This window comes from Cygnus olor, chromosome 14 (assembly GCF_009769625.2).
Source record: "Cygnus olor isolate bCygOlo1 chromosome 14, bCygOlo1.pri.v2, whole genome shotgun sequence".
Classification (NCBI taxonomy): domain Eukaryota; kingdom Metazoa; phylum Chordata; class Aves; order Anseriformes; family Anatidae; genus Cygnus; species Cygnus olor.
In genome coordinates, this window is record NC_049182.1 from 17,982,556 (window position 1) to 17,995,428 (window position 12,873).

At 42.6% G+C, this 12,873-nt stretch overlaps 2 protein-coding genes across 3 annotated transcripts; one reads left to right on the plus strand and one right to left on the minus strand.

Annotated features, from left to right (window-relative positions):
- The first annotated feature begins 10 nt into the window (after window positions 1–10).
- Window positions 11–6,992, plus strand: NUDCD2 (NudC domain containing 2). The gene is made up of 4 exons (XM_040572953.1): window positions 11–274; window positions 960–1,008; window positions 2,220–2,371; window positions 3,312–6,992. The coding sequence occupies exons 1-4, from the start codon at window positions 86–88 to the stop codon at window positions 3,393–3,395; spliced, it is 474 nt and encodes a 157-aa protein (XP_040428887.1). The 5' UTR covers window positions 11–85; the 3' UTR covers window positions 3,396–6,992.
- Window positions 6,396–12,190, minus strand: CCNG1 (cyclin G1). 2 transcript variants are annotated; one of them, XR_005824205.1, is made up of 8 exons: window positions 11,923–12,135; window positions 11,261–11,524; window positions 9,994–10,247; window positions 9,313–9,391; window positions 9,124–9,222; window positions 8,703–8,897; window positions 8,362–8,579; window positions 6,396–7,985 (listed from the first exon to the last, which is right to left on the minus strand). XR_005824205.1 is itself a non-coding variant. In XM_040572952.1 (7 exons), the coding sequence occupies exons 1-6, from the start codon at window positions 12,133–12,135 to the stop codon at window positions 8,706–8,708; spliced, it is 1,101 nt and encodes a 366-aa protein (XP_040428886.1). In that variant the 5' UTR covers window positions 12,136–12,190; the 3' UTR covers window positions 6,396–7,985; window positions 8,703–8,705. The 2 variants fall into 2 exon arrangements, 1 of the variants encoding a protein (XP_040428886.1); XM_040572952.1 differs by lacking the exon at window positions 8,362–8,579 and having other exon boundaries at window positions 11,923–12,190.
- Window positions 12,191–12,873: the final 683 nt, after the last annotated feature.

Consider the following 12,873-nt stretch of genomic DNA (forward strand, 5'->3'; position numbering starts at 1 on the left):
CATGCGCCCTGCCCCCTCGGTTCCGGGCAGGGGAGGGGGGGCGGGCAGCCGTCAGCAGAAGCCGGGCCCCGGCGGCGGGGGCTCCATGGCGGCTCCCTTCGAGGAGCGCAGCGGCGTGGTGCTCTGCGGGACGCCCTGGGGCTGCTGGTACCAGACGCTGGAGGAGGTGTTCATCGAGGTGCACGTGCCGCCCGGCACCCGGGCCAAGGACGTGAGCTGCAGCCTGCAGAGCCGCCACCTGGCGCTGGCCGTTGGGGGCCGGCAGCTGCTGCAGGTAGCGGCTGGGGGGACCTGAGGCGTCCCCGGGGTGTCCCCGGGGTGTGGGAGGTGTCCCCGGGGTGTCCCCGAGGTCCGTGAGGTGTCCCCAGGGTGCCCCCGGCAGCCTCTGGGATGATGGGCTGCGGTGGGGGAAGGTTAAACCGAAGCAGGGGAGTCGAACAGCCAGGGCGTTTTAAAGCCAGGCAGAAAAATCAAGGCGGTAACCCCTATCTGTGCTCCCGCTTCTGTTGTGTAAGTGTTTGGGCACTGCCTGTGGGCATAACTTCGCTGCTGAAAGCAGCAAAAAAGTCTAGATTTTCTTTCTCATTGGTGAAAAGCAATTCTTTGTGCGTTAACATACATATGTTACACTGTAGGTGTGTGTTGCCCTTAGTGGGCGCACGGGAATTTGGATGGCAAATGAATTAAAAGTCCTGTTACCCACTGAGAAATACAGGCCTTTCTATGAATTAGGACACTGAACACATCAAGTACCTGATTAAAAAAAAACACACTGTAACCATAATACTCTGATAGGCCATGTACAAACCTGTACTAGTCAGGCCTGATTGTACTACTCCTTGCAAAGGAATTTTGAACACAAGAAGGTAGGTAAATTGTGAGTAAAACTATGCAATTCAATAAGGACTGGTCACTGAGCAGGTTTTCCTGTTAAGTAATCTTGTTAATGTCTTTTGCAGGGTAAACTTTTTGACTCTACAATAGCTGATGAAGGAACATGGACGTTAGGTAATAATCTGTCTCTGAAATGACGTTTTCGAGTACAATAGAACTTGTCAAAATATGCTGTGGAAGAGTTGACCCATCTTTTTTGTTATGGGAAATGCTTTCTTCTGATTCTGATCAAGTTATGATTCTCTGCAAAAAAATGATAATTGTTATTGCCAGACTAAGGAACTAAGGTGGTACAAAAGCCCTAGACTAAGGTATTAAGGAGTAGGGGAGAAATGCCACATCTGCCACATCAAGTATGCCACATCAAGGTAGTATTCAGTCAATTAGGAACACTTCCTTAGAACTAACATTTACTTTTTAGGAAATGAGTAGTAAGAAGATTTTTGCAAACCCTTATTAAAACTGCACTGGTACAGTTATGTCCAAGAGAATCAAAAAGGAATCTAACAATCGGGCTAAGGTACTTAAAGGAGCAAACCGCTTCTCTGATTGTTGCATCGTAAATATTGCAGTGTTCAGAGTAGTTTTTGAATAACACATCTGTGGACTGTGCCTATCGATGCTTTCCTATAACTGGTTTTATTTTTATTTTCCATTAAGAATAAACATCGATCGGTAGTTTGGTAACTTAATCGTGAAAATCAGAAGTGTAAATAAACATTGCAAAGTGAAGCCTACTCTTTTCCAACATGCGAACAGTCTTCAAAATACACTTTATAATGCTGCACTTCCTCAGTTAAGTTGAACTAAACAACCTACATGTTACCTTTGAGATGTACTTCTAATACCTTCATGATACTTCACACTGCCTGCGTTTAATAGAAATTGATTATAATTCCATGTTGCTTAAACTTAGTTCTGGTTTTATTGGTAATAACCTCCTGTAAAGCCTGACCTGAAATAGTTTGTTATTACCATAGTTGATCTGTATACACGAATAGGTTAAATCTTTTCTCTGTTGTGAACCTCTCTAAAAGGTTAGTTTATATTGGAATAGAAGTACTTATGAACGGTGTTTTAATTCCTCAAAACAGCTTTAGTATTTTACAGGCCTGAAAGTGTAGGCTGTATAGGCTTGCTTTGCCTCAGGCTGTGTTTCTTGGTAATGGTTTTATTTATTAATAACTCCATTGGCATGAAGAATTGAAATTACTTCAAGAAATCCTGTGCTTTGACATGTTAACAGTGAATTCAGCAAAACAACAAAAAAGCTTCCACGTAGGACAGAGTCTAATAGGTGTTTTTTATGTCTCTTCATTCAACAGAAGACAGAAAACTGATACGAATTGTTCTGATGAAGACAAATCGAGATGCTGGAAATTGTTGGACGTCTCTGTTAGAAAATGATTATGCTGCTGATCCTTGGGTACAAGACCAGATGCAAAGGAAACTTACACTGGAACGATTCCAAAGAGAGGCAAGTCAAAGGTCCCCGATTACTGCTTAAATTTTGTTTGCACGTGCAGGTTATGGGCATGAAAGCTGGATAAAACGTCTGCTGTCTCGTGCCATGGAAACATATACTGTAGTTCAATAGATAAAGACCTGTGAACATTCTGTATCAGTGTATTTTTAAGAGGTTGTTCTGTCTGTAGTCTGTCTGAAAGACTAGTGAAAAGTTGAGTGTCACAGTGATACTGATTTTAAGGTTTTGATAAGTAACTAACAAATTTTCACTTAAGTTAGGCCATGTATAATTTCTATTATCTAGAATTACAACATACCTATATCTACAACATAACATCATAGTCTATTGAAGATGTTTGCATATAATGTCAGATGATGGAGAATAGTTAGCTGGAAAATGTTTTCCTTTGCCTTCAACTAAAATTGCTTAAATTATTTCGGTACAATTTTAGCAGTCAGCTGTTCTTACTCATGTCAGCAAGTTGTACAACTACAACTTATTACCTGACAGCTGAATCAGCACATTACATGCTGCAACAAATACTGTTTTTTATCAATTTTGTTTATCCAGCATGGGAGGTACTTTGAGTCTTTAAATTGTAATTTCAAGGGATATCGAAAGCCAGAAAACTTTGTTAGTTTCCTTAATACTTCTTCACTATATGTGTATATATATATATATATAGATAGATAGATAGATATAACTGCTTGCCAAGTTAAGAATGACGTTACAAATTTTGGTATTGGGCAACCAAACTATGGCAAGTCAACATTTACGTGTTGATGCATTCTCCAAGCAGAATTTCAGTGCTCTGGCAAATGGTTAACAAGTTGATAGCTGCATGTCCTTGTTAGAGCGTTACCATGTTAACAGAAACATTGTTTTCTTGTTTTGCTTAAATCACTGCTATTCAAGAAAAATCTGTCTACTAAACTTTTATCTCCATCAGAACCCTGGATTTGACTTCAGTGGTGCAGAAATTTCTGGAAATTACAGCAAAGGAGGACCAGACTTTTCTAGCCTTGAAAAATGAACTCTTTTCACCTGTGTTCCTGGAGAGAAATTACACATTGTACTGGAGGACTGGAATATGTAATTGGTGAAGACTTCAGAGATCTAGTCAGTGGATTGTTGGCAAGTAATTACTTCAGCAAAGAGAAAGGAGGTCTCTGAAGGCATGCAAGACACAGACTCCTGATGGCTCTTGAACAGGAGACATTTATTGCCCTTTTTTACTACTACATATACTTTCCCCATAGCCCCACGCGCTGTCCATGCGCCCGAATCTGTCTTACAAGTGGTTTGAGACCCTCAGACACGCGCCTTGAGCCAGCCAGCAATTGGCCACTGCCCAAAGCTCATCTTTAACACTCTAGCCAATTTACTTTATCTCGACCTTGCTCAAGTTTTTGGTTCTACCGCTGTTTTCCTCATTATCTCTAACTCAGGGACGTGTGAAACAGCGCGAAGCCACCTGCGAATTCCTTTCCCACAAAACAGCACAAAGCTCCCTGTGAATTCCTTTCCCACAGGTCTCTTCTAGCAGAACGAAGACAGTGTCAGCAGCTGATTCGTAAGCTGCGATAACTTTCTCACGTTAAAAGGATAAAATACATAAAAAGTGTATACAAAAAAGTAACATCCTGAAGCAGAACACTTCTCTGATACAACAGTAAACTAGTCAGTTATAAATATACCACTTGTCTTTATGTAAGAATATCTTTACTGTTGAAGATGGATCCTAGAAGCAAGATACTGAATATTTTTTTCTTAACTTGCAACTAGAAGGATATTGGGAAGGCTACAGCTGCACTTTTGAAACAGACTTGCACTTTTAGCAGCCCTCTAAGAATTTGTACCTTATTCTAAAATAGTGGTTAATAAACTACTGCATCTTGCCTCAACTGAGGCTTTACAATGCACTGCATTGCCAAATATAGCACTAAAAGGGGCTCTCAGTTCTGTGTGCATGTCCAGGAACAGGCCTGTGAGTGCTGCAACTGCAGCCAGGCTGTGGGGCAGCAGGTGTGTGTGCCCACAGCTGGAGTGAGTGCAGGTGGTGCCTATGGAGGTGATGGCATCACCGTCCCCAGGGGTGTTCAAGGGAAGGTTGGACCTGGTGCTTAGGGACATGGTTTAATGGGTGACATCAGTGGTAGGGGGAGGGTTGGACCAGATGACCTTGAAGGTCTTTTCCAACCTTAACGATTCTGTGATTCCTTGCTCTCAGCTAAGTGCTACTGGAGAGGAGACAAGTCAAGTGAAAGTCTGGGTATACATAACTGTGTTAATGTCAAAGTCTTTCAGTAGAAATATTTAAAACTTTGCAAGTAAGAGAATGTAATAATTCTTGAAAAAAGTAGGAAGTCCTTAAGTAAGAAATATCTTGCATCTGTTCGCCACCAACATACAGTACAAGCTGCTTATATAAGCTGAACATGCAGCTGTAGATTTCTGCAGTTAGTTTTCAGTTTGATAGCCACACCTTAAACTTGGCTACTGCACGATTTAATATTTTGCATGCGCCAATTACTTATGATTTTTCTACTCGTTCTTAAGGATGCAGCTCAGAAGCCCTCCAACTGCATCACATGGGACAAACGGTGTGGCAAACTAACAAGAAGAAAACACGATTGCCAAATTCTATTGTATTCTGAACACTGAAACTATTGCCTGTAAGTAGGTCCTAAGCACAAGTCCCCCTGGAGATTACCAGCAGCATCTATGATAGTGTTGAACCTTACTTTAAAAATTGCATCATTATTTCAGTTGGGATATGGCAAAAATAAAGCAAGAGTTGTTGACGAATGCTTTTGCTGTAATTACATCCAATGCTTTCTTGCACCAGCAAGCAAACCAGCAGTACTCCTGAAATAATTGTGATTTTTCTACCCCCATCATCTTTACAGAAATATATAGTAGCACTAAATGCCATGGTAAGGTTTTAGACAGCTTTCCATAGTGTACAAAAGTAGGTATAGTTTGGTATTAAGTGCATCTTTGCCACAATTGTAGTTCAGAAGTTGGATGGTGCAGTTAAGGCACGAACAAGACCGCTGCAAGTGCCAAAATACTACTCAGTGCAAGTATTTCACATGACAACAGTTAAGCTGGCTTACACAGTAAGGCATCACAGCTTTGAATTGTTGTAAGAGGACAGGTTTAAACTAGTTGGATAGCTACTTCTCTTGTCCGCTGCAAGTTTTGGAATTATCTGGATGAAAAGGAAAAAAATAAGTTATTTTAGGCCTTTTCCTAACAGGTATCTGCTAAATTTGCATTCAGGACTTCAAATAGTGGGTTGTGTCCCATGTCACAAGTCTCACTGGGGACTTCCATCCCTTCTTAGACACAGTAACAGGCATGACAAATGCGTAAATTTGGGTGTGTGATACAGAAATGAGATAAACCCACTCTCTAGGAAATCATCCTGTGCACTCATTGAAGTGCTGCTTTGTTACGTAAGTGAGCACCAGGCAGCAAAACAGCCTACAGCTATTTTTTTCATGGCTCTGCTTTAAGATAAGCCCAGAATAATGCCAGAGCTTTAGCTTTGTTTATCACAACTACTCCCTGTGAATGTGTTAGATACAGAAATGTATAGCTAAACTTATGTCTAGTCAAATTGGAATGCTCAGATGAGTCCAGAAAATGAAATCTTGGGCTTTGAAAGTCAGGCGCCACGTTCTCTTTAAGGAAGCACTGCATTTACAGCAATATATAGAAGCAGGCGATACACAGTATCAGCTTAACAATGGAACATTTGAACAGTGTAAACTACTTGTCAACTCATTTGTGTAGCTGCTTTCACGTCTCAAAGGTGTTAGAGCAATCATGTCAGCAAGCTGACATAATTTTACCACAGACCTTGAGATTTTTCTTGTTTCTTCCCTAGCCCTTCCCCTGCAGCCTCAACCTCTTAAAAATATCCTTCCTTACCTCTTGCAGAGACATTTCTCACGTAGTATTGAGGTATAAGCCACTTAATAGCCTTCCTACAACAAGGCTTTATAACAAATTGGAACAAAGTTGCTTGGTTAACCGCATTTCAACATTTAATTGAAAGGTACATACCTTGACACATGACAACACCAGTAGAATTGCACACTGCATCGTTGTCCATCTCTCCCAGTAAGCTGCCCACCCCTTTGTCTGAGTCACGTGTATGCTTTCAGAGGCCAGCACAATGCACAGAGAGCACTGGCAGATGGAAGACTCGATTAAATGCTATGCAGTGCAATCATTCCCATGAGTTCACGAGAAAGCTTGATTTGTTCAGTACAGAGCTTTGGTATGAAGTCTTTTGTGAAGAATTTAATTAGTTTAAGATATGCTAAGAATGGTTTACGCATCAGCTATTACCATTAAGGGGACAGGTTTGGTAGGCTAGCATTTAAGCCCACACTATATTCAGATCGCTCATTTTCCCCTAAATCCATTTACATGGCAGTTATGATCAGCCTACCCCTAACAGCCTCTGCTCCACAGTGACACAGAATTCAAGAGGTCATTAGCAACATTCCCCCCCTCACCTCTATCCATCTCACATCCAATAACACATTCTTATTATTCACTTTTATGTTAGTACCAAAAGCAAGATACGCCTCAAGTACTGATGCGGTCTTCAGGGAAGAAAAAAACAGAGCAGGTGTGTTTCACAAAGCTAATTGTTAAACAGATGAGAGTTGAAACAATCTTCAGTTGTTTCTCACCTCAATTGTTCCTACTTACAGGCCGTTATGGGACTACAGCCCTGTTCTTACTGTGCCTGTAAAATCCATCTGTTCAGCATCAGCATTTACCTCTTGTGTAGCAAAACCTCGCAAGACTAATGGCAGATTTGGGGCAGGTAACTCAGTGGTTTCTCTCCAGCCTTCTTACGTACCATGAAGTTTCTATGCTCTCTCTATCCTTCATAATCTCAGCAAACTACACCTCTTACAAAACACTGACGTTATCAATGCAGTGTTCGTGACTATCTTTTACAAGGCAACGAAATCAAGTTTCTCCCCTTTGTCCTGCTCCAGGTACTTGACGTGCTCAGCAGGTATCGTAGAGCTTTGTTTTTAGTTTGTCTACGTTAAAGGCCAGTACCCTGCCCTGTAGGAACACATGGACACATGACATTCCAAGCCAGCATGTCAGGTTGACTGACAAGCATTTCCTATTCTCATCAATATTGAGCAAGATGGTCTTTAGTTTGCCTGAGACTACAGCACTGTGCCACTGCACACATTTTCCTAATGTCCTGTAATCTTTGGAAAGTTGAACCAGATTTTTTTTAAATTTAATACACCACCGGGCATCTGCACTTATAGTAAAACAAGGTTAGACTACACAAGCTGCTCTACAAACTCTAAGGTGTTAAATTCCTTCTATCAGTATTGTGGTTTTTCACTGTTTGGATAGTAAATGGTCTAATAAGACCAAAAACTGACACTGAATGTTGTTGTAATCATCATGGAAAAGAACGCATTTGCTGCAAGGATTTTTAGTCTGAAATGTTACGTATTTCCATGAGTTGGGTTCTTCATTATTAAGATCATGTTTCAGACTTGGTTTCTCAAATCTTCATCTGCCTGTGAACTAGGTCACAGGATGGTTCTCTCATTTTATTGTATTCCTGTACAAACAAACAAACACAAAAGACAAGTCAACTCAAGGACTCTCTACAAGAACCAAATAAAGCATCAGACTTGAACACAGCAAGACAACAGCAATACAGCTGTTAAATAAGATATGCAGCCCTTGGAATTAAAGCCTAAATAAGGAATTAGTTCATTATTTCCACAGTTAATAAACTGCAACATGTGTAACTGAATTACAGCTTTTAGATTTTACTAAACACAGTTATACAAGTAAAACTGTATGCAACTGTCCTCATTTTATCTGGTTTCAGTGAACTATTGCAAGAGACAGATTCTAACAGGCAACTGTTTACTCTTAGCAGATTCCTTTTTATGATAGAAGCAAGCTAAATTTTTCCTCTGCCTTTTTACCAGTTTTACTCCACATTTTAGTTTGAATGAGGTCCCAATGTCTGTAGAACACATTTCTGCTCCCACAGCACACCAAAGGATCAGTTCCTTCTCCAGTATTCATATATTAGGTTGCCACTTCTTTAGGTGCAGCACTGGCTCAAGCATGAACACGAGAACAGACCAGCCTCTACATGACAGGCCTACTATGTTTAAGTTACACATCTCCAACAGGATACCTATACAGAATAAGAAACTTTGAGGTAGATAACAGCTAAACACTTCTATGTTATCAGAAGCTGATTTTACATGTATGAGCTGGTATTTTACCTACTGGATAAAAAAAAAAAAAAGTATTTTACCTATTATGAGCTGGTCTCTGGAATTGTAGGAAGGTGTGTTATTCTGTAATAGCTATGTTTAAGCTGCCGCGCTGTACGTCCAGACACAATCCATTTTAATTTCTGGACGTTTGGTTTTGAACACTTGCTTGAGGAATATTCTGTAAGGCACTTTAACACCAATTCCTTCCAGAAGGTCAACTCTCTGTTGTTCATCTAAATAGCAAGACAGAATCCCATGTCAGTAACTCGTTAAATCCTTATTTTATATGTGCGTTTTTAGCTGCTTCACATAAGATAGGAAGCAAGAGATTGCAAGCCAGATGGCAGAAAGAAAAGAGGAATAAAAAGAGAGAAACCAGTATGCCAACAGACCTCCCCTTTCCTCAGTGAGGTATCCCCTACATGCATTTACATCCTGTAAAACAATATCCATACATACCTTGGAATGCAGCTGCAGAAATTCCAATGCCTCTGTCAACTCCAGTAGTTTTTGTTCTTCTATCTCTAGTGCCATAATAGACAATGCCAAGACAGAAGGCTGGAGAAGACAGAAGAGATGTGACATTTTTGAACTGTGATTTTTTAAGCTTCAGTACTCTTATTTTCTATGTGCTTTCAAGACGTTTACCTTGGCTTTAGAAAACATGATTCTGCAGTGACATGCCTTAAGCTGTGTCTCAAGTCTCTCAAAATTAAGGTATTTTCTCCTATAAGGAAAACAAATGAGTCAGTGTTGCACAAGAACACAAACTTGATCAAGACAGTACCACTCTGGAAACTGAGAAGTGGTGAGAATGTTCTTTAGGTAAAGAAGGGCCTCTTTTGTACCAGAAGATCTAGAGTTTCAGTCAAACAGGTGCTCAGTTTTGGCAGTCATAATGTCAAAAATAAATCTTGTGTTACACTGGGGAGAATTCTATCATCAAAATAGGCTGGGCAACAAGGACTTTTAAGGCTAACTAGCAAACAAAACTCCTTTCTGAAATCAGATTTTGAAATCTTTGCAATGAGACTCTACTTAGTGCAGCGTAATTACAAATTTTTTATACCATCATTGATGAACAGGCTTGTTTTGGGGCTTAGAGAGCAACACTCTTTAGATCACTTTACACAAACAACATTTTAAGTTAAAGTAATATTACACCACAGATACTCACATGATATTTACCAATAAGAGGGTTAAGTTTATTTATTTATTTTTTTAAGAGTATCAAAAGGCCAATTGCTTGAGTAATATTCCCTGGTTATTTTTCTACATAGGCTTCCTGATCATCTGCAGTCATAGCAAAGTAAGTTTTAGATATTTTACCTTTCACAGCTTAAATTCTCATGAATGAGCGAATGATACAGTTGTAGAAACTGGAAGGCTGTTGTAGCTTTGACTTTCCAAGACAGCTTCTCCAATACGATTTTCTCCATTCTCATCATATCAGAAACAGTGAACCTATACTGGCTTATTCGAATCAAGTCAGTGGCTAAGGGAACATTTCTCTCTTCCTCTGTTGCTTTCACAGCCAAGTAGAAGCAGCTGAGTCCAACACAGCCTAAGTGCTTAGGCTGTACCTAAAGAGAAGTCAATTTGTCTCGTTACTTTCAAAGAGGGACATTTTTGATCAGTAACTTCAACACCTAAGCACCAAAGTAGAGTCACCAACATATTTTAGGAAAATATTATGGGTGTTTTTTTTAAATGCTGAAGCAATTAGACTTCTTTATCCACATACATTTTAATCTTTAACTAAATGAAGAGACCTTTACAAGCAACAAATTCTGCTTCATTAATCTGAAGAACAACATTGCAGAAAAATGTATTTTGACTGAGAACTGGTTTCTTAATGACATTCTATAATAGCCTAATCAGAAGCTTTTAGGACCTACAGTGTTGTACATATTGGCATACGCCAGTATTTTTTTTTCAACCTTTTCTATATACATAAACTCATTACAGTTATTTTTTTAAGCAGATTTTGAATTCAGAAGTATTATGCTCCGTCTATTTTTTTCTTTTTTTTTTTTTTTTTACGGATGTACTAACATTCAAGTAAAACAAGCATTTGTTCTTGACCCAGTAGAACAGTAGTAATCCTGGTTCATTAGACGATTAACACCCTGTCAGCATGCCACATACATGCAGTAGAATGGAGTGCAAGCTGAATACTCATTTTACTAGAGTAATAAATGCTGAACAGCATCAAGCCTCTTGATATACATGAGACTCACTGGTAGGTTTTAACAGCAGTAAAATGAAAAGTAATCTAAGATGTTCTTGTATAAGTGCAACAGGCAAGACAGTCTGTCTTGATCTAACCCATTAATACTGCCTGCATTTCCAAGCCTAAGGGCATCCTCAAGTTGGAACAGATGCCTTCTTCCTTTTCTTCGTCAGAGGAAACAACTTTCTTACTGCTAAAATCCAAACAGCAAAAGCCATTTTTTTAAGCTCTCATGCAATCAGGATCTATGGAAGCAGCTTAACCTTTAGCCAGCTGAAAGCAAGCCATGCTAACTTATACCAGGAGCAAGGTTGCAACGAGCAAAAGCTGATGCCTGGGAGCTTATACCTTAAAACGTCATACCTTCATTTTTGACAAGAACCTATCTAAGAAATTCACAGCTAGCGAAAACGTCTCTGTGTGGAAGCCGAAGAACTGAGTTAAGCTGAGGAGATCTTTCACTTCAAAGTCTCGCAGGCGGGCAGTCATTCGGAGGCCATTATCGTGGGCAGCTTCGATGAGTCTCAGGCCAGAGGCCTTGGGCTGACACCTCAGCTCCTGCTCCAGCAGGGCCGTCAGCTGGTACAACAGCTCCTGCGCTTCGGTAGTCACAAGCGTTTCGATCATCTGCGAGGGAAAACAAGTGTCAGCGCATCCAACAGCTAACACCGCGGACCTATGGTCCCCTCGGGGCCCGGGCCAGACACCCCTCGTTCCGTGCGGGCCCTGCCAGCCCCCTAACGGGCGTTTTTCAACCCCAACCCCCCCGGCGCTCCCCGCACCCCTCAGCAGCGCCGCAGCGGGGCAGCAGCCGCCGGGTCCCCGCACCGCGCAGGCGCCGGCTCCACGGGACAAGCCCGGGCCCGTCCCCCCTCGCCTCAGGGGGCTCTCCCGGGCGGCAGCGGCTCGGGCTGCCCGCTGCACTGGGGGGGGGGGGGGGGGGAACGGGAACGGCCGCGGCGGCACCCGCCTCACCGCCCCGACCAGGCGCAGCCCGCACCCCGGGGCCCGGCCCGCGCCCGTACCTTGATCCCCGCCTCGCTGCTCCCTTCTATCAGAGGAAGAGCCCGAGGTGGTGTCGCCCGCCCCGAGCAGCGCGGATCAGCGCGGCGTGGCGCCCACCCGCCGGCACGACCCCCAGCACGCCATGCAGCCGCGCCCAGCGCCCGCCGCTCCGCTCCGCTCCGTGCTGCGTTCCGCCGGGCAGAGGGCGGGGCTGCGCGCTGATGGACTGACATGCAGCTCAATCACGGAGCGCGCACGGCTGGAGGGGCGGGGCGCCCCATAAGCCGAGCGGGCCGGGCGCCGCGGCGCCCTCTGGTGGTGCACCACAAGATGGAGGGCGGGGCCTCACAAGATGGAGGGCGGGGTTTCCTCAGGTGCCACCGTCCCCGTTCCCCGCCGAACGCGGCTGGGAAGAGCGTGGCGCTCCGTTCTCGCCTAGTTTCCGTGCTGTGGTCATGGAGGTGCGTGGCGTGTGCCCCTAGCCGTGGTAAGCCCCGGCTTCCTCCTGAGGCGGCTGCGCCTTTTTTGTGGTTTATAACACTCTCCCGTCCCTCGGAAATATTTACGTTGGCATCCCTGTGGTAGGTCAAAATTAACTGAGGGACTAGACTCCCTTAGCCTTTTGCTTAAAGCAGCCTGAATCGGCAAGCTTCAGGTGGTCCCTTTCAAAATACACTCCCACTCACTCCCCATGTTTGTTTATATTTGTCTGGTTGAGTGGGATAACCATCGGCCTTCTGCTGAGAGAACGGCCAGGAATTACTGAGGTGAAGGGTTGAAGTGAGAGTAGAGCCTGCAGAAGATACAATTCTTGCTGTGGGTAGCAGGTCATGTCCTGTATAACTTTTTTTTTTTTTTTAATTCCCTGTTAAGGCATGGTAATGTTACCTGGAAAAGGCATGTTATTGCTGAAAAACACTTCAAATTGTTTAATAATATTCAGAGCAGAACATATTCCACTTAAGAACTGT

What these genes read in the sequence shown, in the direction of transcription:
- NUDCD2 (XM_040572953.1), top strand. Translation starts at nt 86, where the DNA reads ATGGCGGCTCCCTTCGAGGAGCGCAGCGGCGTGGTGCTCTGCGGGACG. An exon ending in GGGGCCGGCAGCTGCTGCAG is followed by an intron (nt 275 to 959) that starts GTAGCGGCTGGG and finishes TGTCTTTTGCAG; the next exon opens with GGTAAACTTTTTGACTCTAC. An exon ending in TGGAACGATTCCAAAGAGAG is followed by an intron (nt 2,372 to 3,311) that starts GCAAGTCAAAGG and finishes TATCTCCATCAG; the next exon opens with AACCCTGGATTTGACTTCAG.
- CCNG1 (XM_040572952.1), bottom strand. Translation starts at nt 12,135, where the DNA reads ATGTCAGTCCATCAGCGCGCAGCCCCGCCCTCTGCCCGGCGGAACGCA. An exon ending in GCAGCGAGGCGGGGATCAAG is followed by an intron (nt 11,525 to 11,922) that starts GTACGGGCGCGG and finishes TTTCCCTCGCAG; the next exon opens with ATGATCGAAACGCTTGTGAC. An exon ending in GGTTCTTGTCAAAAATGAAG is followed by an intron (nt 10,248 to 11,260) that starts GTATGACGTTTT and finishes ACTTCTCTTTAG; the next exon opens with GTACAGCCTAAGCACTTAGG.